Raw genomic sequence first — 24,714 nt, 5'->3', positions numbered from 1 at the left:
TTTACTAGAGTCAAACTTGCAAAAAAAATTAAAAAATTAAAAACCCACCTCTTGCCTGACCAGGCGATGGCGCAGTGGATAGAGAGTCAGACTGGGATGCGGAAGACCCAGATTCAAGACCCCGAGGTCCCCGGCTTGAGCACAGGCTTAGCTGGTTTGAGCAAAGCTGGCTCGAGCAAGAGGTTACTGGTCTGCTGAAGCCCCCCCCCCCCCCCCCCCCCCCCCCCCCCGTCAAGGCACATATGAGAAAGCAATCAATGAACAACTAAGGTGTCGCAAGGAAAAACTGATAATTGATGATTCTCATCTCTCTCCTTTCCTGCCTGTCTGTCCCTATCTATCCCTCTCTCTGACTCTCTGTCTCTGTAAAAACAAAAAACAAAAAAAAACCACCTCTTAAGTTTCTGCAAAAGAAATTAAATCAATCCAGGGTGTTAAATGTGCATGCGTTTTAAATAGGATAAAAATTAATTGGGAGAACACGTCTGGCAACTTTAACACTAGTGATGGGCAGTTCTGAGTCATCCTAGGGAATTTCTCATTACTCAATCTCTATTAAGTGCACCAAGCTTAATTCTATTTTAGTCTTCCTTTTCACTGTTCCCTGCTCCTGGAGTGTTTTTCCTCCAAATCCACATTTTAAAAGAGAGGCCTTCCCTAACCATCCCAGCCAATTTACCTCCCCAATCACAACCACAGCATCCCATTTTTTCCTTATAGCTTGCCAGTAAGTGAAACTCATTAATTTATTTACTAGTTACTGTTTTATTATCCATCTACCTCAATACAAGGTAATGAGAGCAAGCACTTTGCTCCTTTGCTAGTTTTTATAGTTAGATTGCAGTAAATATTTGCTGACTACTAGGCACCTGTGTACAATATGTGTATTACTTTACGTCTTATGGATTGAATGAATGAAAGAATGCATTTTTGAGTGAGTGGGTGGACGGATGGGTGAGTAAATGGACAAAGTGGATAACAGTTGCTCCCATTTACACAACGCGGATGACAGCTCTGGTCACCAGAGCCCAACGCAGCTGCACCACGTGGCCGGTTGGGCACCACGTGACCGGTTCCGCCTACCCACAAGAGTCCGCCACTGTCCCACCATGCATGGCTCCTTCTCCACTCTAGAGGACAGTAAGTCCTGATTTCCGGCCTTTATTCGGTCGCAAAGGTCAGTTACCCTAACGACCAGCTCGTTCCCGCCTCTAAATAGCGTCACTTCCCCCACTCCTGCCCGGACAATTGATGCGCCTGCGTAAAATGAGGGCCTGCACGAGTTGGTTCCTTTCGCGCAGGCGTCCCTGTTGGGAGGCGGGGTCGGGCGCCGCCGCGCTGCGCAAGCGCAGCCGTCGGTGGGTCGGGATTCGGCCGCTTGAGAGGTGAGTTGGTGGCTTGGCGTTGAACCAGACTGGCTTCAGGTCAGCGGCTCCGGGCATCTGGAGCTCCGGGGCCCGTAAGGTGAGGTCGGTCTGGGGTTGGAGTCGCCGCGTGATCCGGAGGGCGCTGTGATTGGGCGATGGCGGAAGGTAAACTGAGGCCGGGCATCGTCGGACTAGCCCTCGCCGGCCGTGGCTTCTCTTCTTTGGACCCCTGACCTGGGAAATGCTGGTTCGCAGGTCCGTGGGTGGAAAACAGGAAATAAAATTGCCCCTCACATGGTGAACACTCGTGGGGTGTCTGCTGCTGTCCGGAAACACTATCCTTTAAATCGGTGGGGCCCCTTTTCATGATACTCAGGTCGTGGCTCCTGTCCCAGCGCCGCTGCTCTCCAGGTGCATGACCTTGGCCAGCTCTTGACTTCTCAGAACCTCAGTTTTCCCTTCTGTAAAACGGGCATTGTCACAGTCCCTGCTTCAGGGTTTGGGGAGGATTAAAGCCACAGGGCTCAGCGCAAAGTGAGAGCTCAAAGGCGCCAAGCAGTTCGTCTTATTTCACACTTACTGTCTTCTGCATATTGTGTTAGAGGCGGGAGAAATCTAGGCTTGGGGACCAGCTGCACCACCTCTTCCTAGCTGTGTAAGTTTGAGCAAGTCGCTTCCCCTCTGAGCAGCACTTATTTTCTGTAGTGGGGACTGTATAAGTATATGCCTCCTAGGGTCTATGTGAGAACATTCTTTAAACAGGCTCCCGGTACTTATTAATAGCTCTTTATAGAATGACTGATTTAATCATTAGATGTAAGAACAGGGTTGTGCACCCTGTGTCCCTAAGTGATGTTCCTATTTCTTTTGTTTCTATCCCTGATTCTTTGTTTAGTCTGTTTTTTCCTCTCCCTAGACATTATCCCTGGCATCAAGTGGTTGGGGGGCCAGGGATGCTGCTCATCTCCCCACAGTGCCAGGATGGTTCCCCAGAAAATGATCGCCCCATATGTTAGCAGTTAAACCCTGCCCTACACCAGTGATTCTTCACCCCCAGGGCTTCTATGGGAATGGGGGGGAGTGAACCCCAAGAAATCTGCAAGGTTTTGCATGAACATCCATTTTTGTAGGAAGCAGAAAGTGCACTTTGGAATTTAAATTTTTTTTTTTTTTTTTTTTTTTTTGTGACAGAGATAGAGATAAAGAGAGGGGCAGATAGGGACAGACAGACAAGAAGGGAGAGAGATGGGAAGCATCAATTCTTTGTTGCGGCTCCTTAGTTTTTTGTTTTGTTCTCTTTGTGTTGTGTTTTTTTTTTTACAGAGACAGAGAGAGTGATAGATAGGGACAGACAGACAGGAACAGACAGAGATGAGAAGCATCAATCATCAGTTTTTCGTTGCGACACCTTAGTTCAGTGGTAGTCAACATGGTCCCTACTGCCCACTAGTGGGCGTTCCAGCTTTCATGGTGGGTGGTAGCAGAGCAACCAAAGTATAAATAAAAAGATAGATTTAACTATAGTAAGTTGTTTTATAAAGATTTATTCTGCCAAACTTAGCGAAAATCCGACATAAAGTACTTGGTAAGTAATTATTATTATATGCTTTAACTTGCTGTAACTCTGCTATATGAATTTTATAAAGTAAAATTCCCTACTTTATAAATCACTGTTACTGTGGAACTGGTGGGCGGTTAGAAAATTTTACTACTAACAGATACAAAAGTGGGCGGTAGGTATAAAAAGGTTGACTTCCCCTGCCTTAGTTGTTCATTGATTGCTTTCTCATATGTGCCTTGACCGGGGGCCTACAGCAGACCGAGTGACTCCTTCCTCGAGCCAGTAACCTTGGGCTCAAGCTGGTGAGCCTTGCTCAAACCGGATGAGCCCATGCTCAAGCTGGCGACCTCGGGATTTTGAACTTGTGTCCTCCGCATCCCAGTCCGATACACTGCACCACCGCCCGGTCAGGCTGGAGTTTAGACTCTTGAGTCAGACTGCCTGGGTTGAAAATTTATTTATATCTTCTTAGCTGGATGACTTTAAGTGGTGCCCTTATCTTTCTAAGCCTCAGTTTTACCTTCTGTAGAATAGGGATTAGGTTAAACAAGTCAGGGTCTCAGCAAACTGATTGGGAAGCCTAATGAATGTTTGTGGAAACACAGTTATGTCAAATGGCATACACTAATATCTGTGGCTTTTTTCGCACCATAATAGCAGTGTTGAGTTGTTGCTGTGGGGATCCTGTGGCTTGTGAAGCTCAAGAAATTTACTCTGGCCTACAAAAAATGTTTGCTGACCACTAAAATAAGCCATTGAATGTATAGCACTTAGCTCTGTGCCTGGAAAAATCCTTGACATTCCAGGGATTTCATCTGAGGTTTTAATTCAATCATCCTGGAAGAATGAGTGACTCTAAATGGGGTTAAGCTCTACCTCAGGTCAATGACTGTAGTTTTACTTGGTCATACATTTTTTGGCCAAGACCCAACTGGAGCTGAAGTGGGAGTTACTCAGGGTGCAAGGAATAAAGGGGATTGTGGGTAGGTAGGCAAGGCCAAAGGCCTTCTAAGATGACGATACTGAGACCCAAAGAGAATGACTTCCCCAAGGAACCTGTTTGTGTAGCTCTGAATTTGACAGTGACCTCACATTTTTGAATCCATATGGATCAAATGCCATCAAGTGCTGGGGTTCAAAAGAAGATAATCTGTCCAGTGGCTCCTAGTCTGCTGGCTGAAGACAGGCCAGGAAAGAGCCGTGGAGGAGATGCTGGGGAATAGTGCTTGGACCTTGCTGGAAAAAGGGGGTGTCTAGCTCTGCCTGAGGAGGTAACCTTGCAGCTTATTCTCAAGGGGAGAATAAGAGTTTTCCCAGTGGATTGAAGGAAAGGTGAGTAGTTGGTTTGAGTGGAGCACAGACTTTGGAGCCCAGCAGGTGACACACTAGTGCTGAGGGGCTATGCACATGTCTTGTTAACATTTCAGGGAGGGTTTGTAAGTGTGCAGGACAAGCTGGTGGCATTTTAGAAGTAAACAGGGCTGTGCTATGGGATGTGAACCCTAGTTCTAGCTTTGGGGCAGCCTTTCTTGGGTACCTCCAGTGGCCTAGGATTGGTGGGAGGAACACCCACAAAAGTGGTGGGCTGTCCTTCAAAGAGTGGGTGCTTCTCCTTGGGTGTGGGGGTGGGTCATTCATTTTAGTAAGGTGTACAATTTTATCCTTTTGAGTGATCAGTCCTGGGCAGAGAAATATAAGGAATAGAACTTTTTCTTTTAATAATAAAATGAAAAGTGGACAGAGCTGGCCTGGCCAATGGTGGCACAGTGGATAGAGTGTTGACCTAGGACACTGAGGTCACTGGTTTGGAACCCTGGGCTTACCCAGTCAAGGCACATATGACAAGCAATCAATGAACAACTAAAGTGAAACAACTATAAGTTGATATTTCTAATCCCTCCTCTTCTCTCTGTAAACATCAAGAAATCTTTTTTTTTTAAAGTGACAGATGGAAGGGATTCTGAAAGGTGCTAAAGGGGAGCTGTCTCCCTGACCCCCGCCATACCCTGGGACAGCGCCCACTCACCCTCACCAGGCTCATTCCTGTGTCCTGCTCCCTGGTGGTGCTTCTGAGAGTTCATACAGGCCTCACTGTTAAAAGAGAGTAGGCCTTTGAGAATGTTGTCTGGCAGCCAAAGACTTACAAGTTGTGATTGTTCCAAAGACACAGAGTGCCTAGTAGCCATCGAGCAAAAGTGTTGTCCCCGTGTCAGGCTGGACCCTGCTCTGTGAGGAGCAGAAAGTTTGTTCATCTTAAAACTGTGTGTTAAAGTCAGATGTACACATTGTTCCCTGTTCTCCCTGCCTAGTGAGGTGAGAGGAGAGGCAGCAGTTTTTAGAGACCACCCCTGTCAAACACTGCCCAATCCTCTGCTGTGGACCCACAGTTCCTTTTCTGCTCTTTAAAATATTCAGCACACGGAAGACTGCCCAAAGTTTGTAGCAAAACCATTTGGCCAGGAAATCTGATTTATGCTGATATAGAGTCTTTATTTTTTATACCTAGTGTCTATCAGTGATTTTCAGCTGGGGGTGGTCTGGCCATGTCTGGGGACATCTGTGATTGTCACCACTCAGGAGGTACTCCTGGAATCCAGTGAGTGGGGTCCAAGGATTCTGCCCAATTCTCTATAGTACCCAGGACTACCCCCCCACACACACACACACACAGAGAATGACCCAGCCCCCATGTCGGCAGTGCCACCTGGGAGAAACCTTGCTTTAATTATTTGGAAAAATAGTGAATTTAATCCCTGCTTACACTAGACACCAGTATAATTCCCCAATGGTCAGACAGTATAAACCAGGGTGACCCCAGCATCTAAGAGGCACCTCCTCTCCTCTCACTCAGTATTTATATTTAAATATGTACAGCCTCCTAAGACCTCAGTAGTCAAATGGTTATGGCATATAGTCTCCTGGAGTCAGTGGACTCCCCTGACCCGGGGATTCTCACTTGGGATGATCCTGTCCCCACCTGCAGCTCCCAGGGGACATTAGACGAATGCCAGGGATGCTAGTAAATATCCGATAGTGTACAAGAAAGTTCCTTACACAGAAAAGGATCCATATATCAATAGTGCCCAGATGGAGAAACCCTGCATTAGATTGCTGCATTCTCACGACAGCCTGTGTAGACGACTCTGTTGCCTGACCAGTTGGTGGCGCAGTGGATAGAGTGTTAGACTGGGAGGACCTAGGTTCGAAACCCCGAGGTCGCCAGCTTGAGCACGGGCTCATCTGGTTTGAGCAAAGCTCACCAGCTTGGACCCAAAGTCGCTGGCTCGAGCAAAGGGTTACTCGATCTGCTGTAGCCCCATGGTCAAGGCACATATGAGAAAGCAGTCAATGAACAACTAAGGTGCCACAACAAAGAATTGATGCTTCTCATCTCTCTCCCTTCCTGTTTGTCTGTCCCTGTCTGTCCCTCTCTCTGCCTCTGTCACACACAAAAAATTTTTTTAAAAAAGAAGACACCTCTGTTAACCCATTTTATAGAAGAATAAAGTAAAGGCATCAACTGGGGCTCTTGTAGGTGTGACATGAATAGGGAAGGTGACATGTAGCTGACCTTGGGCAGAAATGGCTGGACCTAAGGCATTTTGACTCCAGATCTTGTCCTTCATGGAAATGGGATGTCCCTGGTTTGTCATCCATACACTGGCCAAGGCAGGCTCCAGGGGGCCCTGACTTGTTGCCATTTAGTATGTCACACTGGGGGAGCTGACTTGGGAGGAAGTCACATCAATAGACCAGAAGCTTGGAGGCAGGCAGTGAGTTGCCTTAAATTAGTTCAGTGGGGACAGGAAGGATAGGAGCAACGTAAGCAAAAGACCTGAGATATAAAGAGCCAGGAGCTTTGGACGAACTGGAAGCATGCCAGAAATGACTGTGACTTCATTTTTCCATTTCCTAAACCTTTGATGATCCTCTTGGTAGTCACCCCTCCAGCCTCAGCTCAGTCCAGGAGGGCAGGAGACAGTTATGCAGAAGATTAGTTTTTTGTTTGTTTGTTTGTTTGTTTGTTTTAGAGAGAGGAGAGGAGGCAGAGAGACAGACTCCTGCATGCACCCTGACTGAGATCCACCTGGCAAGCCCACTAAGAGGCGATGCTCTGCCCATCTGGGGCCCTTGCTCTGTTGCAACCAGAGCCATTTTTAGCTCCTGAGGCAGAGGCAAGGGAGCCATCCTCAGCACCCGGGGCCAACTCACTTTAATCGAGTTTTGGCTACAGGAAGGGAGGAGAAGAAAGAGAGAGAGAGGAGCAAGAGGGGGAGGGTTGGAGAAGCAGATGATCGCTTCTTCTATACGCCCTGACTAGGAATCAAACCCAGGACTTCCACGTGCCAGGCCAACACTCTACCACTGAGCCAACTGGCCAGGGCCTGATTTATTTTTTAATAAATAAATTAAGCGAACACCAGTCACCACCAGGAACCACTAGTTTCCCAGAAGGGAAAGCAGACCCGCTTCTCCCCCACGCTCCCACCCATCCCAGAATCCAGCGTGAATTTTGCATGATTCAGTACTGGCTCTTGAGGGCCAACGGGAAACTCGTTCAGAAATGGTGCCCAGGACACTGAGGCAGAGTCCATCCAGCTGCTCATCTTGCCTTGCCACCTGTCTGAACTTGTGAACTGCTCTGTGAGACCCTGGCATTACAGTTAAGGGGAGTGGTCAGCAAACATAAAGGCCCAAGTGGTAAATGCTATTGGCTTTGGGGGCCACAAGGCAAAATCAAGCATATTATGTAGGCACTTCCATACATAGGAATGCAAAGGCCATTCTCAGCTAAGCAGACAGCTGCCCAAATGTGACACTTGACCCTTATTTTAGAACATACTATGCAAAAAGGTTTGGCACCTGGGATCTCAGAGGTTTATATCCAAAGGGAAAGACCTTTGAAAAAAAAATTTTTTTTTTACTTGTAGTAAAATAGATACAAAATTTACCATTCATGCCCTGGCCAGATAGCTTGGTTGGTTAGAGCATCATTACGAAGCACAGGGGTTGCCGGTTCCATTTCTGGGCCAGGCACATACAGGAACAGATGCTCCTGTCTCCCTCCTGCTCTCACCTTTTCTTTCTCTAAAAATCAATAAAATAAACATTAAAAAAAATTACCATTCACATTGTTATGTAGCCATCACCACCATCCATCTCCAGAACTTTCTTATCTTCCCAAACTAGAGCTCTGTCCCCATTAAAAATTAACTTCCCCCTCCTCCAGCCCCGTCACACACCATTTACTTTGTCTCTGAATTTGACTCCCCTGAAGACCTCCCATGAGTGAAATCCCACAGTATTTGTCCGTGTCTGGTTTATTTCACTGAGCATAATGTCCTCAAGGTTCATCCATCTCATAGCAGGTGTCAGAATTCCCTTCTTAAGGCTGAATAATATTCCATGGTACGGTGGACCACGTTGTGTTTATCCACTCATGTGTCAATGGGCATTGGAATTCTGTCTACCTTTTAGGTACTGTGAATCATGCTGCTATCTGTCAAATACATATGTAAAACAAAAACATTGTTGACGTTCTTAGCAGCATATCTGTCTCCTTGGGTTTGGAGGCCGGCACATGGCCAGTTCTCTCTTGGGATCCTCCATCTGGGGAGGATGAATCACCTTTTTATGGGCTTCAGTGTCTTTAAACAAGCAGGTTGTAGTTGATCTTCCGGGGTTCCTGAGCATTGCCCCCAAGATCCTCTGGACCTCGGACTGGCCAGTTGTAACCCTGGGCTCTGGTACATACTGATCCCAGACCTGGTTCCAAGGATGCTCTTAGGCCAAAGATGCTTGGTAAAGACTTACAGTGTCCAGAAATAGTGGCAGTGGGGGGGACTAATCACCATCCTCCCGTAGCTTTCCGGGATGGCTGTCACTCCCTGTCCAGCTGTACAAAACACAGCTATTTAAGTTTTTCCCTTTTTATTTACTTTTAATTTTTTTTCCCCATTGATTTGAGAAAGGGGAGGAAGGAGAAAGAATCATCAACTTATTCCACTTAGGTTTTCCATTTAGTTGGACACTTATTAGTTGCTTCTCATATGTGCCCTGGCCAGGGATCAAACCTGTGACCTCGGCACAGGGGGATAACGTTCTATCCACTGAGCCACTGATGGGGGCCAAGCTTTTTGCCTTTTTAGAAATTGAGATGTAATTCACATGCCATAAAAACCAGTAGATTTTAGTATATTCAGAGTTGTGCACCTGTCACCACAAGTTCCAGAGCATTCCATAACCCCTGGAAGAAGCCGAGTCCCCATTAGCTGCCACTCCCCAACCCCTGACAACCAACCACAAACTCTCTTCCTTTCTCTGGATTTGCCTGTTCTGGGCATTTCACATAAATTAAATCACATGGTGTGGCCTTCTGTGTCTGACTCCTCTTCCTTTTTTTCAAGAAGCAGTTGTTGGTGGATGTGGTTTTTCACGAACTGGAGACAGCTTGGAGCATGGCTAGCATCGCACACTTTGACTGCCCTTGTACCTCAACTTTTAGGTGCCAAATGCATGCATCACTTCAGTGTGCTATCAGTCAGCTTGTACAGCCTGGGTGTTAATGACTTGCTCTTTTGATCTCTGGCCAGTGATGGGTTAATAATAATGTGATCAGGAAACCCACTTCTGGATTTCTAGTGGCACAGGCTATTCACCCCACTGAAGGTGTTTCAGGTGGACCAAGATGCTTTACACCATGGCTCCCAGCCATGCTGAGTAGATATGAGGGGCTTGGGCAGTGTGTAGGGTCCATCCCGCTCCTGTGTCCTTTCTGATTGGGAGCGATGATGCACTTCAGAGGTTGCTGTATGGCGGGAGCTAGATGCATCACAGGCCATCTGGTAGCAGACTCCATATGTTTCTTTCCTCTTATTTTATTTTTTTAAAGGTTTTATTTATTGATTTAAAGAGAGGGAAGAGACAAAGGCCTGGGGGAAGAGCGGGAAGCATCAACTTATAGTTGCTTCTCATATGTGCCTTGACTGAGCAAGCCCAGGATTTGAAACCAGTAGCCTCAGCATTCCAGGTTGATGTTCTGTTCTCTGCACCACCACAGGTCAGGCCTCACGTGTTTCTAATTTTCACCTCAGCACCAGGGACACCACGGCTTGGTCACTCTCTGTGTGTGTAGAGGGGGTGAGCAGCATCCCTGGTCTCCACTCAATACCAGGAGCACCCCCAGTCTTTTTTTGTTTTTTGTTTTGTTTTGTTTTTTTCTTTACAGAGACAGAGAGAGAGTCAGAGAGAGGGATAGACAGGGACAGACAGATAGGAACGGAGAAATGAGAAGCATCAATCATTAGTTTTTCGTTGTGTGTTGCAACACCTTAGTTGTTCATTGATTGCTTTCTCATATGCGCCTTGACCGCAGGCCTTCAGCCGACCGAGTAACCCCTTGCTCGAGCCAGCGACCTTGGGTCCAAGCTGGTGAGCTTTTGCTCAAACCAGATGAGGCCGTGCTCAAGCTGGCGACCTCGGGGTCTCGAACCTGGGTCCTCTGCATCCCAGTTCGATGCTCTATCCACTGCGCCACTGCCTGGTCAGGCAGCACCCCCAGTCATGACAACCACAGATGTCTCTGGACACAGCCCAGTGTCCCCTGGGGTGGGTTCACACCTAGCCTGCCAGTACAGCATGTTCCAGAGGAACCCAGGATGTCCTTGGGTGGCCTGGGAAGGGATCCACACGCCCTGCATGGCCTTTCAGTCTGCTCCGGTCTCGCTGTGATGCCTGTGTTGCACTTGTCCTTCGGGGGCACCAGGGCTTGGAAACTTGGGATTCACAGACCTGCCGGGCTCCAGCCCATATGAGGGAGTCTCTAGGGAGCCCAGGTGCCCCCTTATCCAGCTAGTGAAAGAGTGAGGACTACCAGGCCCAGGGCACTGTTGCTCTTCTGTGAGAACAAGGAAGAGGGACTGTGAGGGGTGCTCCATCCACCCACACCTCCAAGATCAGGGGCTCTGAGCCTGGTTGTGTCAGTGTCTTATCCGTGAAGTAGGTATTAACTTTTTACCTCACCGATAAAAGTAGCCAATGAGTTTAGTTGGGGGACACACCTGCAGAGCTCTGCCTAGAGCAGGATCTGTGAGTGGGTAGTGTAGTGCCTGACTAAGCAGCCTCGTTCTCATGCTCTTGCCTGGGGTCTCCAGATCCTGAAAACCCCCGGGCATTATCTCTTCCCATCTCAAGATGGACAACAAGAAGCGCTTGGCTTACGCCATCATCCGCTTCCTGCATGACCAGCTGCGGCACGGTGGACTCTCATCTGATGCCCAGGAGAGCTTGGAAGGTACACACGGGCCTCCTTCGGCCCTGGGAATGGAGTCCCCCTGTCTCCAGCTTCATGCCCCCGCTGCCTCCTCTTACTCTTGCTCCTCTTCCTCCCTACTTCTCCTTCCTTCATCAGTGCCTAGAAGCACCAGAGGGTGAGTGTGATAGGCCCAGCACACTTGCCCAGCCATGGATGCTAGTCCCATCCTTCTTCCACAGACAAAGCCACCAAGCCCTGGGCAGTCACAGGACTGAGCTCTCCAGCCTTCTAGCCCAGGACCCCTCCCCCACCACAAGGTGCCACCCCTCCATCGCTTTGGGCCAGGCCTTCCACAGGAAGAAAAGGAGGCGTGTATGTCCTGTGGCAGAGGGCAGGCGGCGCAGCCTTGCACAGGTGGCTGCAGGGTTCTGCACAGATCCTGTTTGGGCCACATGCAATTGTGCCACTCCTGAAAGGAGCCCAGTTGTGAAGATTGAACAGGTGGCGGTCTGATCTCGAGCTTCAGGTTCTGGCCGAACTCCTGGAAGGTCTAGCAGAGCATCCCAGGATCTGGCCCCCCATGTGGCACTCCAGGCTGGGCTCAGCACCTCAGCCTCCCAGCCAGGCAGCCCCAGCATCGTGGACCCACAGAGAGCCCTGGTGTTACCCACCTAAGCCCCACTTGGCAAGGACAGCATCTTCCTCCAAACTTCCTTGCTTTCAGGGCTCAAGGACTTGTCCGTCCGTCCTGAGTTTCCCAAGGCTCTTGGCTGACTAGGAAGAATCCAAACCAGGGTTGTGCCCCAGAGTCTTTGCCAATCCCCTTGAAGAAAACTAAGCATGAGCCTTGCCCCCTGATCCCTGATAGTAAACTCAGGTATGTTCAGAAGAATATACCTTTGTGTCCCTTGCAGTTGCAATCCAGTGCCTGGAGACTGCTTTTGGAGTGACAGTGGAAGACAATGACCTTGCACTTCCTCAAACTCTTCCAGAAATATTTGAAGCTGCTGCAGGCAAGGTGAGCCTCGGGGCTGCCCCTGTCACCACCCAGAATAGTCAGAACAGCATGGGTAGCCAACAGCTGCAAAGCATGTACCTCCTGGGTGAGGGAAGGGGGCACATGTGTTGCAAGCAGGGCCTGAGTTTCTCTTTCTCAGAGATCAATGGTCCCTGATAGGGAGGGAAGCTCAAGGTGCCAGGTTAGGAGAAGGACATTGGGACTGCCATCTTTGCTTTGGGGCCAGGAGATGCCACAGAACCTGAGGAGCCCTGAGCGAACCCCGCCTTCAGAGGAGGACTATGCCGAGGCAGAGCGCCTCAAGACTGAAGGTAAGTGAAGGGTTCTCCATACCCAGTGGGCACCTTACCCACCTGGACTTTCAGGGTTGCAGGAGGATGCAGCAGGCTGGTCCCCGGCCCGGCTTTGAAGCCGAGGGAGGGGTGCTGTTGGGCAGAGGATGGCAGACGGGCTTTGCAGGTGAGAGCCTGATAGGGATGGCTTTTAAGAACATAGATAAGGTGATGTGGAGAAATCGGATCTCGCACACAATAAATGGGCATGAAAATATTTCAGGTGCTGTGGAACGTGGTCTGACAGCTTCCCAAATGGTTAAGCACAGTATGGTCACATGACCCTGCAGTTCCACTCCTGGGTATGGGCTCAGTAGACATACAAACACACGTCCACAAATATGTATGCTTGTACACGAATACTCACAGGAGCACAATTCATAGTAGTCCAAGAGTCTAAACCACCCAGATGTTCATCTACTGGTGAACAGATACATTTAAGGTGGCCTATCCATGCACTGGAATATTCCTCAGCCACAAAAAGGAACGAGGCACTGACACTACAGCTTGGATGTGATGCTCAGTGAGAAGCCAGACACAAAAGTTCACGCTGTGTGATTCCATTTATGTGAAATGTCTAGAACAGGCATATCCACAAACACAGGAATTGGGTTCATGGTTGTTGGGCTGGTAGGGGAAAATTGACTACTGTTGAGGATGGGGTTGCTTTTTGGAGCAATGGAATGTTCTGGAGTTAAATAGAGGTATGGTTGCACAACTCTGAATATACTAAAAAAAACACTCAATTGTACATTTTTAAAGGGTGAGTTTTGTGATATGTGCATTATATCTCATTAAAACCGGGCTGTTTCTGAAAGAAGGTGCAAAAATGACAGTATTTGAAACTTAAATCCTTAAGTACCACAACCAGAGCAGTAACAGCTGCCATCACCAAGTTCTGGCTCAGGCGAGCCCGTGCAAGACACTCAATGCCACCTGCACCTGAGTGTTACATCCTCCCCCCCAAATCTTAGACCTTCATTTAGGAGCTGAGAATGATACCCCAGACCCCTAATGTCTTTTGTGAACAGCCAGTGTACTTTTTCTTTCTCTTTAGGAAATGAGCAGATGAAAGTTGAGAACTTTGAGGCTGCCGTGCACTTCTATGGGAAAGCCATCGAGCTCAACCCTGCCAATGCTGTCTATTTCTGTAACAGGTATATAACAGGTACCTGCCAGGCCTGCTCAGGGGCCTGGCCGACCAGCCTTGCATCCTTGAGAACAGATAGGCTTTTGTACCATAGGTTACTGATTGTCCCACCACAGTCCCAGATAGATGTAGTGTCAGGCAGTCAGTGAGCTGTCGATCAAAGTCAATGATGACCCTGACCAGGTGGTGGCGCAGTGGATAGAGAGCATTGAATTGGGACATGAAAGACCCAGGTTTGAAACCCTGAGGTCACCAGCTTGAGTGCAGGCTCATCTGGCTTGAGCACGAGCTCACCAGCTTGTGCTGACGAGACCGTCATAGACGTGACCCCATGGTAGCTAGCTGGAGCCCAAAGGTCAGTGGCTTAAAGCCCAAGGTCATTGACTTGAGCCCAAGGTTGCTGGCTTTAGCAAGGGGTCACTTGCTCTGCTGTAGCCCCGCGGTCAAGACACATAGGAGAACGCAATCATTGAATAACTAAGGAGCCACAACAAAGAATTGAAGCATCAAGCTTCTCATCTCTCTTCCTGTCTTTCTGTCCCTGTCTGTCCCTCTCTGACTCTCTCTCTGTCTCTGTCAAAAAAAAAATCAATGATGATGTTAAAATTAGATGGCACCAGCCCTGGCCAGATAGCTTGGTTAGTTTGAGCATCGTCTGGAAGCTCAGAGGTTGCAGTTTTGATCCCTGGTCAGGGCACACACAGAAACAGATCGATGTTCCTGTCTGTCTCTCTCTCCCTCCCTTCTCTCACTAAAACCAATAAATTAAAAAAAAAAAATTGCCCTGGCCAGTGGCTCAGTGGATAAGAGTGTTGGCCCAGCATATGGACATCCCGGGCTTGATTCCCATTCAGGGCACACAGGAGAAGCAACCATCTGCTTCTCTCCCTATCCCTCTCTACCTTCTTTCCCTCTTCCCCTCCCATAGCCAGTGGCTCAATTTGTTCGAGCATGGCTCCAGGCACTGAGGATAGCTCAGTTGGTCCAAGCACATCAGTCTGAAGTGCTAAAAATAGCTCAGTACCCAAGCATTGGCCCACAGCGGGGATTTCCAGGTGGATCCTGGTCAGGGTGCATTCAGGAATTTGCCTCACTATTCCTTGCCTCTCACCTAAAAAAGTAAAAAAATTAGGTGGCACCATTCTCCACTCAGATATGGAACCAAAAAAATAACCCCAAATTTGGATAACGTATCATGCACATGCTGATGGCAGCATTGACAATGGTGAGGAACTGTGTCTGGTCTGTACCTTTTCTTTTTTCTTTGTTTTTAAAAAAATAAATTTATTGGGGTTACATTGGTTAATAACATAATATAAATTTTAGGTGTACAACTTGGTATCGTGACATCTATATATTCCATTGTGTGTCCACCACCTAATTTTCTTTTTGTCACTATGTATTTGACCCTGGCCTGTACTTTTAAATATTTTTATTTTTTATTTGATTTTTAGAAAGAGTGAGAGAGAGAGAGAGAGAGAGAGAGGGAGAGAGAGGAAATGTTGATTTGTTGTTCCACTTATCTATGCATTCCTTGGCCGATTCTTTTTATTTTTAACATTTTATTTTATTTTACTTATTTTTTACAGAGACAGAGAGAGAGGTAGACAGGGATAGACGGGAACGGAGAGAGATGAGAAGCATCAATCATCAGTTTTTCATTGCGACACCTTAGTTCATTGATTGCTTTCTCATATGTGCCTTGACCGCGGGCCTTCAGCAGACCGAGCAACCTTCTGTTTGAGGCAGCAACCTTGGGTCCAAGCTGGTGAGCTTTTTTGCTCAAGCCACGAGCCCACGCTCAAGCTGGCAACCTTGGGGTCTCGAACCTGGGTCCTCAGCATCCCAGTCTGACGCTCTATCCACTGTGCCACCGCCTGGTCAGGCCTTGGCCAATTCTTGTTTGTGCCCTGACTGGGGATTGATCCTACAACCCTGGCATATTGGGACAGTACTCTAACCAACTGAGCTATCCAGCCAGGGTCCTGGCTTGTGCTTTTATTTTGTTTTTATTTTTTTAATTTTTCCATTGATGAGAGAAAAGTATCAACTCATCCACTGAGTTCCATTTAGTTTTGTACCCACTGGTTGCTTTTCATATGTGTTCTCATTAAAGATTGAACCCACAACCTCAGTGCTCTGGGACAGTACTCCATCCACAGAGCCACCTGGCCAGGGCTGGCTTGTGGCTTTTTTTTTTTTTTAATTTTTTAATTTTTTAAATTTTTTTTGTATTTTTCCAAAGTCAGAAGTGGGAAGGCAGTCAGACAGACTCCCACATGCGCCTGACCGGGATCCACTCGGCATGCCCATCTGGGGCATTGCTCCATTGTGGCCGGAGCCATTCTAGTGCCTGAGGCATAGGCTATGGAATCATCCCTCAGCGCCTGGGCCAACTTTGCTCCAATGGAGCCTTGGCTGCGGGAGAGGAATAGAGAGATAGAGAAGAAGAAGAGGGGGAAGGGTGGAAAAGCAGATAGTCTCTTCTCCTTTGTGCCCTGACTGGAAATCGAACCCAGGACTTCCACACGCTGGCCCGACACTCTACTGCTGAGCCAGCCAGCCAGGGCTGGCTTGTGCTTTTAAAGGAGAAACCAAATTAACTGTTATATAGACTCATTGTACGGAATATTGTGCTAATGAAAGGGACTGTGGAAAGCAGGGGGCCTCATTGCAGTTGGTGTGAAAGCTGTGGAAGCCTTGGAAACAGTATATAGAAAATATCAGAAGCATATATGCCAAAGTTTGTCCACATTGCCTCTAGGATAGAAGTGCTTTTGTTTTGATTTCTGTTTTTAAGAAACTCATTTTGAGGAAATAATTCTGAGTATACAGAAAAGTTGCAGAGGAGGTTCAGACTTACTTGGTAACATAAAGTGAGAATGAGCTCCCCTCAGCAGGAAGAGCCTGCAAGGCAGAGCCCTGTGACTGGGGTTCAGAAACAGGTCCTGTCACTGTGTCTACTTACAGCGTAGGGCCACATCCCTCTGCCTCAGTTTGGCCTGGTAAACAGGGCAGTACCCTCCCCACAGACCCCCAGCACAGGTGCCCAACAGATGGATAACCTTGTTAGAGCCCAAATTCATCTAACAGTGTTGCACACCCCTTCCCAACCTGTGTCTACCCTAACTTGCAGATGGGGAAATCAAGGCCTGGCCCCAAATGGCTTATCCTAGGTGTCCAGTGACAGACACAGCTCTGACCACTTGCTTTGTTTCCCCAGAGCCGCAGCCTACAGCAAACTGGGGAATTACGCGGGGGCTGTGCAGGACTGTGAGCGGGCCATCTGCATAGACCCGTCCTACAGCAAAGCGTATGGGAGAATGGGGTGAGTGCCTGGGTAGTACTTTGTGGGGCCAGTAGGATCCAAATCCAACCAGTCTCTCTGTTAGGGCCTGGACTGCCCCTCACCCCATATCCACCACAGTTCTCCCCTTCTGATTGTCTGGAGGGTTTTCCATCCCATACAACCAACTCCAGCATCAGCTGCAGATCCAGCCATTCAATTCAGTCCCTAGAGTGGCTCACAGAATTCAGGAAAATGCTTTTAACTACATATTTTAGTTTATTAGAAGGGCTGCAGATGGAACAGCCAGATGAAGAGGCAGACGGCAAAATCAAACATGGTCCTGGATTTGGGGTGCCAGAGCCTCTGCTCCTGTGGAGTTGGAGGTGCACCACCCTCCTGGCACATGGATGTAGTCAGTCACCCTCTTTAAGTGTGATCAAAGGGGACTCCTTATGAATAACAAAGGATATACCTATGACTCAGGAAATTACAGGGATTTTAGGAGCTCTGCTAGGAGCAGGGACAGGACCAAGTAAACATATCTGACCACCCCTGTCCCCTCAGTGCTCCATCCTTTGTGCCTTCAAAGCCCTTGGTATTGGGTACCACCACTAGGACACAGCGCCTGTACATTTGAATTGTTGTCATATGTCCATCCTCTTACCCCTTCCCCTGACCCCCTGTTGTATCCTCTCCACTGGAGCCCCGACTAGACAAGGAATGATGACATCGACATGAAGACAGTTTGGGGTGTGGAGGCTGAGGAAGGAGCCGGAAGCTCCCAGGTCCTTTCCTCCTCATCTCCAGCTTCTCTCCCCCAAGCCTGGCGCTTTCCAGTTTGAACAAGCACACAGAGGCCGTGGCCTACTACAAGAAGGCCCTGGAACTGGACCCTGACAACGAAACATACAAGTCCAACCTCAAGATAGCAGAACAGAAACTGAGAGAGGCGCCCAGTCCTGTGAGTTCTCCCAGGAACAAGGGATGTGATTTTGTTGTGGAGACAGAACACAGAGCAGTCTGGGCAGATGCTCTTGTAGCATACAGGCTGAGGGTTGGGCTTGACCTGTGTGCAAAGAACGTCTGCGCTGTTAGGGGCCCTGGCGTTTAGTTAATCAGGTATAAGGTACACATATAGAAATTCCTGTGAGGAAAGATGTTTTTATTCTCACCAGTCCCCAGAAACAGGCGAGGATATGCTACAAGGCCACACAGGGAAGCTCCTGGGTCACTCCTCAGGCAAAGGGAGGGGAGGAATGTGGACCAGAGCCTTTATTATGATTTCATGGGAAGGAAGGGCTGACGCAGGGGAAACAGGCTTAGGATTAGCTAGTTTGAATAATTCTGGGAGCTCTGGGGCATAGGGGGACTAGCGCAGGGGCATACTGGTCGGAGTGGGAGTGAACTCTTGGTTGAGTGGTTCACATTTGAAAGGTGAACTGCTGTGTGAGTTGACTGTCTCTAGGAATTGGTTGCCCTGGGTGGGGACTATCCCTCCAGGGTCCACCCAGATGTCAGAGCATCGGAAAATGAAAGATGTGGATAACACAGGGCTTTTCCTAGGTTAACACAGTGCTCTTCCCAAGTGATAGATACCAGGGCTGTGACTTTTACAAAGCACTCTTAGACCTCCAAATGGGTCCCATGTGGAGTCTTCTTTCAGTTTCTGGGGCTAGTGTCATGGTCTTGTGTCCTGATGCCACTAAACAGCACTTTCCTCGTCCCCACAGACAGGAGGGGTCGGCAGCTTTGACATCGCGGGCCTGTTGAACAACCCCGGCTTCATGAGCATGGTAACTGCCCTCATCTTCCCCCAGCAGCATCCTGCCCACCACCTGGGCCTGCCACATTACTGCCTGCCAAAGACCAGGCCTCTGATACGGCACTGTGAACACTGGGGTCTCTCTGGAGTGGGGCCTTTCTGGGCACTGTGGGGTATGGAGCAGCATCCCCGGCCCCACCCACTCCACGCCAAGAGGACCTCTAGTCCTGAGAGCCACGGGTATTTCCGTTGTTGTCGTGTGTCCCCTGGGGGCAACATGGCTCCAAGTGAAATCCCCATTATTGAGCACAAAGGACAAACTGAATCCTACCTCTCCTGACTGAAGAACCCAGGAAAACTACCTCCCTTCTGCCCCAGCATGGTGTGCTCCTTGCAGGGGATAGTGATAGTGATATGGCTCACCTGCAGGTTCAGATGCGGCACTAGAGCACTAAGTGCCTCCAAGATGGAAGTGCCACCAAAGACTTACGTCTGGAAGCACTTCTGTCCTTTGAGAGCAGACTCCCAGCATGACCTGTGGAGGCTGGGCCCTGCACTCAAATGTCTATTTCTGGGTCATAGCTTGGCCTGAGACCTCACTGATGGTTCACAGGGCCTTAGGGTAAAGGGTTTCAAACTCTCAGGAAGAGAAAATCCAGAACCCAGTGCCAGTCAGAGAAACAACCTCACTACAGCCAGGAGAGTCTCACCTCTGAGTTAGCAGAGGTTGTACTTTCCTTTTTTTTTTTTTTTTAATATATATATATTTTAAAGATTTTATTTATTGATTTTTAGAGAGAGGAAAGAGAAAGGGGGGAAGAGCAGAAAGCATCAAATGTGCTTTGACCAGGCTAGCCTGGGGTTTTGAACCGGTGACCTCAGCGTTCCAGGTCTAGGCTTTATCCACTGCGCCACCACAGGTCAGGCAGGTTGTGCTTTCATTGTAGGCCTACGAAAACCCCAATGAAGGCCAAGGTCTCCATCAGTGGGCAGGGATGAGTGGGTATCGGCTCTCCAAAGGGTATCCTGGCACAGAGACTAACAACAGTCACTCCTTTTGTCCTCGTCCACCTAGCCACTGCTGGTTTGTGTACTTTTACTGGCACAACCATCCATGCCTTGTGGCTCTTGACAGAGGTCACTGGTTGGGGCAGACTGGCCCGGAAAACTGACAGTACTTAACCTTTACCCCTTTACAGGAAGTTAGGCAGCTCGTAAGCAATGGCCTGGTGGGCGCTTCTTCAGTGCTCACGCCCCACTCCATGATCTAATTCTAAGGAGATGCCTCCAGTGGAGAAGTAGAGGCACGCAAGGGCCTGGTGCAGTATTATTTACTGACAGAGCAAAACTAGGACTGCTTGGCTCTCCTAACGTGTCCAGTGGCCTCAGGAAAAGATATAAAATACATCCACCCAGTGAAACCTAAGTTGTGCCAGGGAAGATGGTAGGCGCCCTGGAGTCTCCTGGAATACGAGTCCTGAAATGGACCAAAGTGTTGAAACCGGTGAAACATGAGTCTCAGAGTGTGGAGGAGGGAATGAGGTATAGGGAAGGGGTGGACGAGCAAACGCCTGGGGTGACGTGCTTGCGCTGGGCCGGGGCCGGGAGAGCCCAGGATGCTGAGAGGGAATATTCTCAGTCAGAACATGTTGGAAACTGTCCTCTGATGATTGTTCTTTTTCTCCAGGCATCAAACCTGATGAACAACCCTCAGGTTCAGCAATTGTAAGTGACAGCCCTTTTCCCCTAGGTGTTGTGCTTAAAAATCTTTTTATTGTGGTAAAACATATAAAATTTACCATTTTAACCATTTAGTTTACAATTCGGTGGCATTAGGTGCATTCACAGTGTCATGTAGCTGTCACCACCACCTAGTCCCAGAACATTCCATCACCCCAAAAAGAAGCCCCATCCTCATTGTAGTTACTCCCCCTCCCCCAGCAACAACTAATCCACTTCCTGTCTCTGTGGATTTGTCTGATCTGGACATTTCACTAAAATGGACTCACAGACTGTTGTACCTTTTTGTGTCACAGACATTTCTCAATGTCACTTGGAGGCCAGAATTGCCCAGTTGGGAATCAGTGTCTTTGGGGCAAAAAGCTATACCTGGGAGTGGGCTGAGGATAGGTTTTGGTCAGGGACCTGCCAGATGGTGATAGAACTTCTCTTGCTACCAAAGGCCAAGGGTTGAGTGGAGCCACTGTGGGACTGGGTGGGCTTGGCCATACTGTATGAATCATAGGCTCTCTTGCAGCATGTCTGGGATGATTTCTGGAAGCCACAACCCCTTGGGGACTCCCGGCACCAGCCCCTCACAGAATGACCTGGCCAGTCTCATCCAGGCGTGAGTAGATCTGCATAGTGGGGACACAGTGGGTGGGCAGGTGCCCTCCACATGGGAAAATGGAAGTGTCAGTGCTGTGTCCTCCAGCTAGTGGCCACACTGCCCTTGAGTGCCACATGTGGGGGACTCATGACAAATGCCTAGGGCACATTTCCACATGATGATGGGCAGAGGAGCAGCCAGTATGTCCCAGCCCGGCTGAGCCTGGCACCTCTCACAGGGGCCAGCAGTTTGCTCAGCATATGCAGCAGCAGAACCCAGAGTTGATCGAGCAGCTTCGAAGTCAGATCCGAAGTCGGACGCCCAGTGCCAGCAATGACGACCAGCAGGAATGACCGCCCATGTGAGTCCCCTCGGGCCATGGGATCAGGGAGGGGTGGTGTAGGCCCCCTTCCAGATGTTTCCACTGAATTTTGCTTTTGTCCTTCCCAACATTTATGGAGAGACACGGGCTGAAAACCCCATAGCTCCTGGAAGGGCTAATGCTGAATGTCCACAGGTGACAAGTGTGCAGAAAGTGCTGGCAGAGTGCTTTTCTGTGCACTTGCAGACAGTGTCTGGTGGCCCCAGTGGATGTGAGACAAGGCTGCCTGGCAGAGGGGGGACAGGCCAGTGCCTGCCTCTCCTTCATACCAGGTGTTCTGCCCAGGGTTCATGATTTGTTTTTGCTACAAGCATGTGCTACATGTGCAATTTCTGTATGTGTGTGTGTCCAAGAGAAAGGGACAGACAGACAGGAAGGAAAAGAGATGAGAAGTATCAATTCTTCGTTGTGGCTCCTTAGTTGTTCATTGATTGATTTCTCATATGTGCCTTGACCGGGTTGGGGGGCTATAGCAGACCGAGTGACCCCTTGCTCAAGCCAGCGACCTTGGGCTCAAGCTGGTGAGCTGTGCTCAAACCAGATGAGCCTGCGCTCAAGCTGGCGACCTCGGGGTTTCGTACCTGGGTCCTCCGCGTCCTGGTCCAACGCTCTATCCACTGCTCCACCGCCTGGTCAGGCACATGTGCAATTTCTTAAACATGCATTCAGAGGGTCTCTAGTGGCAGTGGCTGGCTTGGGTAGCCGTCCTCCAGGCCTGACTTCCACCCTGTCTGTCTGGTGGTTCTGTTCCCAGGTGTGGATAGCAGGTGACTCTCCTTCCCAACATTCCCAACCTGCTTTGGCGTCACCTCTGTTGTCCTCACATTTTCCTTTTAATATGATTTTTTTTTTTTTTTTGTATTTTTCTGAAGCTGGAAACGGGTAGAGACAGTCAGACAGACTCCCGCACGCGCCCGACCGGGATCCACCCAGCATGCCCACCAAGGGGCAACGCTCTGCCCCTCTGGGGCGTCGCTCTGTCGCGACCAGAGCCACTCTAGCACCTGGGGCAGAGGCCAAGGAGCCATCCCCAGCGCCCGGGCCATCTCTGCTCCAATGGAGCCTCACTGCGGGAGGGGAAGAGAGAGACAGAGAGGAAGGAGAGGGGGAGGGGTGGAGAAGCAGATGGGCGCCTCTCCTGTGTGCCCTGGCCGGGAATCGAACCCGGGACTCCTGCACGCCAGGCCGACGCTCTACCACAGAGCCAACCGGCCAGGGCCTTAATATGATTTTTTATAAGAAAATGTAAAGGAAGCCCTGGCCGGTTGTCTCAGTGGTAGAGCGTCAGCCTGGCACACAGGAGAGGCGCCCATCTGCTTCTCCACCCCTCCCCCTCTCCTTCCTCTGTGTCTCTCTCTTCCCCTCCCGCAGTGAGGCTCCATTGGAGCAGAGATGGCCCGGGCGCTGGGGATGGCTCTATGGCCTCTGCCTCAGGCGCTGGAATGGCTCTGGATGCAGCAGAGCAACGCCCCAGATGGGCAGAGCATCGCCCCCTGGTGGGCGTGCCGGTGGATCCCGGTCAGGCGCATGCGGGAGTCTGTCTGACTGCCTCCCCATTTCCAACTTCAGAAAATACAAAAAAGAAAAAGAAAATGTAAAGGAAAAACATTTTTAAAAAGCAGAACAGCCTGACCTGTGGTGGTGCAGTGGATAAAGCGTCGACCTGGAACGCTGAGGTTGCTGGTTCAAAACCCTGGGCTTGCCTGGTCAAGGCATATATGGGGGTTGATGCTTCGTGCTCCTCCCTCCCGCTTCTCTCTCTCTCTCTCTCTCTCTCTCTCTCTCTTTCTCTCTCTCTCTCTCACTCTCCTCTCTAAAAATTAATTAAAAAAAAATTTTTTTTTAATTATAAAAAAAAAAAGGCAGAACAACTTTAATCTTTCAGTATAGAGCAACTAATGTTTGGGGCACTTTTTTCCTCTTTTTTATTTTTTTCGCCTTAATTTTAAGAGAAAACATAGCTCAGGTCAATTTTGTATTTGATATTTGTTAGAACCTTATCCCCAAAGTACCTTCACCTACTTTTTCACATCTGGACCCCAGAACAGTGTGCAATGATGGCTGCACTCCTGTGCTTACCTGGCAGCCTCAAGTCACATCAGCCACAGTCATGCCCTCTCGATCTGGGCAGCTGCCTGACTGACTTGAGCTGCATGTCTTATCCTTCCAGTCGTTCCAGCGCCATCGGGTTCTTCCCAACTGACTGGAGCTTCCATGTGTTCTGCCATTTTCTCCCATTGGATTGCCTAAGAGGGAAAAAGAAATTGGACCTGCATGAGATGGATTTTTATGCTTTTTGGTTTTTCCCTTCACCTTCCCCTCTCTTTTTGTACTCCCTCATGGCTCCCTGACCCTTCTCAAAACAGAGCCAGCAAGCTGTGAACGCAGACCAGCACTGATTTCCAAAAACCCAGTTACTAAAATATTTTCTAGAATGTTCCGCTCGGGTTGCTCTCCAAGAAGCAACTGGTTTATGTCCAGCCACGTCCAAATCCTGCTCTAGGGTCCTGCTCCCTTGGTCTGTCTTCATGAGAATCCTCTTTCTGAGTCAACCTTGGCTACTTGGACGAGCTCACTGCCAGCCATGGTCTGGGCACCACCATCCACTGGGGCCCTTGGACCACAGGCTTTTGCATGAGGAACTTATTACAGATTCCTAAAGACATTTTTATTTCCCTTCCCCCTTCGGGAGTGGTACCATCTTGGGGTGCCTAGGGCCAGCTTTGGGGACAATCGAATGTTTTGATAGACGTGCTTTTTACCCCCTTCAGTCCTCCTTCCCCAGTACTACACCAGACAGGCCACAGGGAGCGTGATCAAGACCTTCAGGACTGGCCTTCCCCCAAGCTGTCCTAGCTTGTCTGTGTTTACCGCCCGCGGACTCCCAGCAGGCACCCCATGCTGTTCTGGGGTCCACCCTCCTCAGCCTGCAGTTGTTGAATGGGCAAGAGCTGCCTCCAGGGAGGGCAGACACAAGCCAGGACCAGGTGCCTGCCTGAGATACGAAGCCCCCATGGACATCCCTGCATCCCCTGCTTGGGCTGGGGGTTGGGAAGGAATCTGTCAGGCCCCCCTGCCCTGGCAGCAGTGTTGGAGGCTCCCTAGTGGTCTGCAAGGTCAACCCAGTGCTGTGTGTTATAGGAAACTAGTAGGAAGAAGGGCCACTGCCAGCCACCTTGCAGTCATTCAGCTGGCAAGGTGGCCCTCACTCAAGTGCTAGCCATGGTGACGAGAGTAATGTGTGGGGAATAAATAGACATTGTGACCTCT

General features: G+C 49.3%; 1 protein-coding gene across 8 annotated transcripts; it reads left to right on the top strand.

The window, feature by feature from the left end:
• Positions 1–1,253: 1,253 nt before the first annotated feature.
• SGTA (small glutamine rich tetratricopeptide repeat co-chaperone alpha) lies at positions 1,254–24,714 on the top strand. Of its 8 annotated transcripts, none has more exons than XM_066343172.1 (12): positions 1,254–1,385; positions 11,082–11,221; positions 12,097–12,200; positions 12,427–12,511; positions 13,590–13,689; positions 16,906–17,010; positions 17,794–17,932; positions 18,702–18,764; positions 20,421–20,458; positions 20,991–21,080; positions 21,301–21,423; positions 23,615–24,714. In XM_066343172.1, the coding sequence occupies exons 2-11, from the start codon at positions 11,122–11,124 to the stop codon at positions 21,413–21,415; spliced, it is 939 nt and encodes a 312-aa protein (XP_066199269.1). In that variant the 5' UTR covers positions 1,254–1,385; positions 11,082–11,121; the 3' UTR covers positions 21,416–21,423; positions 23,615–24,714. The 8 variants fall into 8 exon arrangements, with proteins under 8 accessions (XP_066199269.1, XP_066199262.1, XP_066199255.1 ...); XM_066343165.1 differs by having other exon boundaries at positions 20,979–21,080; XM_066343158.1 differs by having other exon boundaries at positions 17,779–17,932.

Source organism: Saccopteryx leptura, chromosome 1 (assembly GCF_036850995.1).
Source record: "Saccopteryx leptura isolate mSacLep1 chromosome 1, mSacLep1_pri_phased_curated, whole genome shotgun sequence".
Lineage (NCBI taxonomy): Eukaryota > Metazoa > Chordata > Mammalia > Chiroptera > Emballonuridae > Saccopteryx > Saccopteryx leptura.
This window is presented reverse-complemented; position numbering and strand designations above follow the sequence as displayed.

Coding starts and splice junctions, on each gene's coding strand:
- SGTA (XM_066343114.1), top strand. CDS start 11,122: ATGGACAACAAGAAGCGCTTGGCTTACGCCATCATCCGCTTCCTGCAT. Junction 12,201..12,426: donor TTGAAGCTGCTGCAGGCAAG/GTGAGCCTCGGG, acceptor CTTTGGGGCCAG/GAGATGCCACAGAACCTGAG. Junction 18,765..20,420: donor ACCCCGGCTTCATGAGCATG/GTAACTGCCCTC, acceptor CTTTTTCTCCAG/GCATCAAACCTGATGAACAA.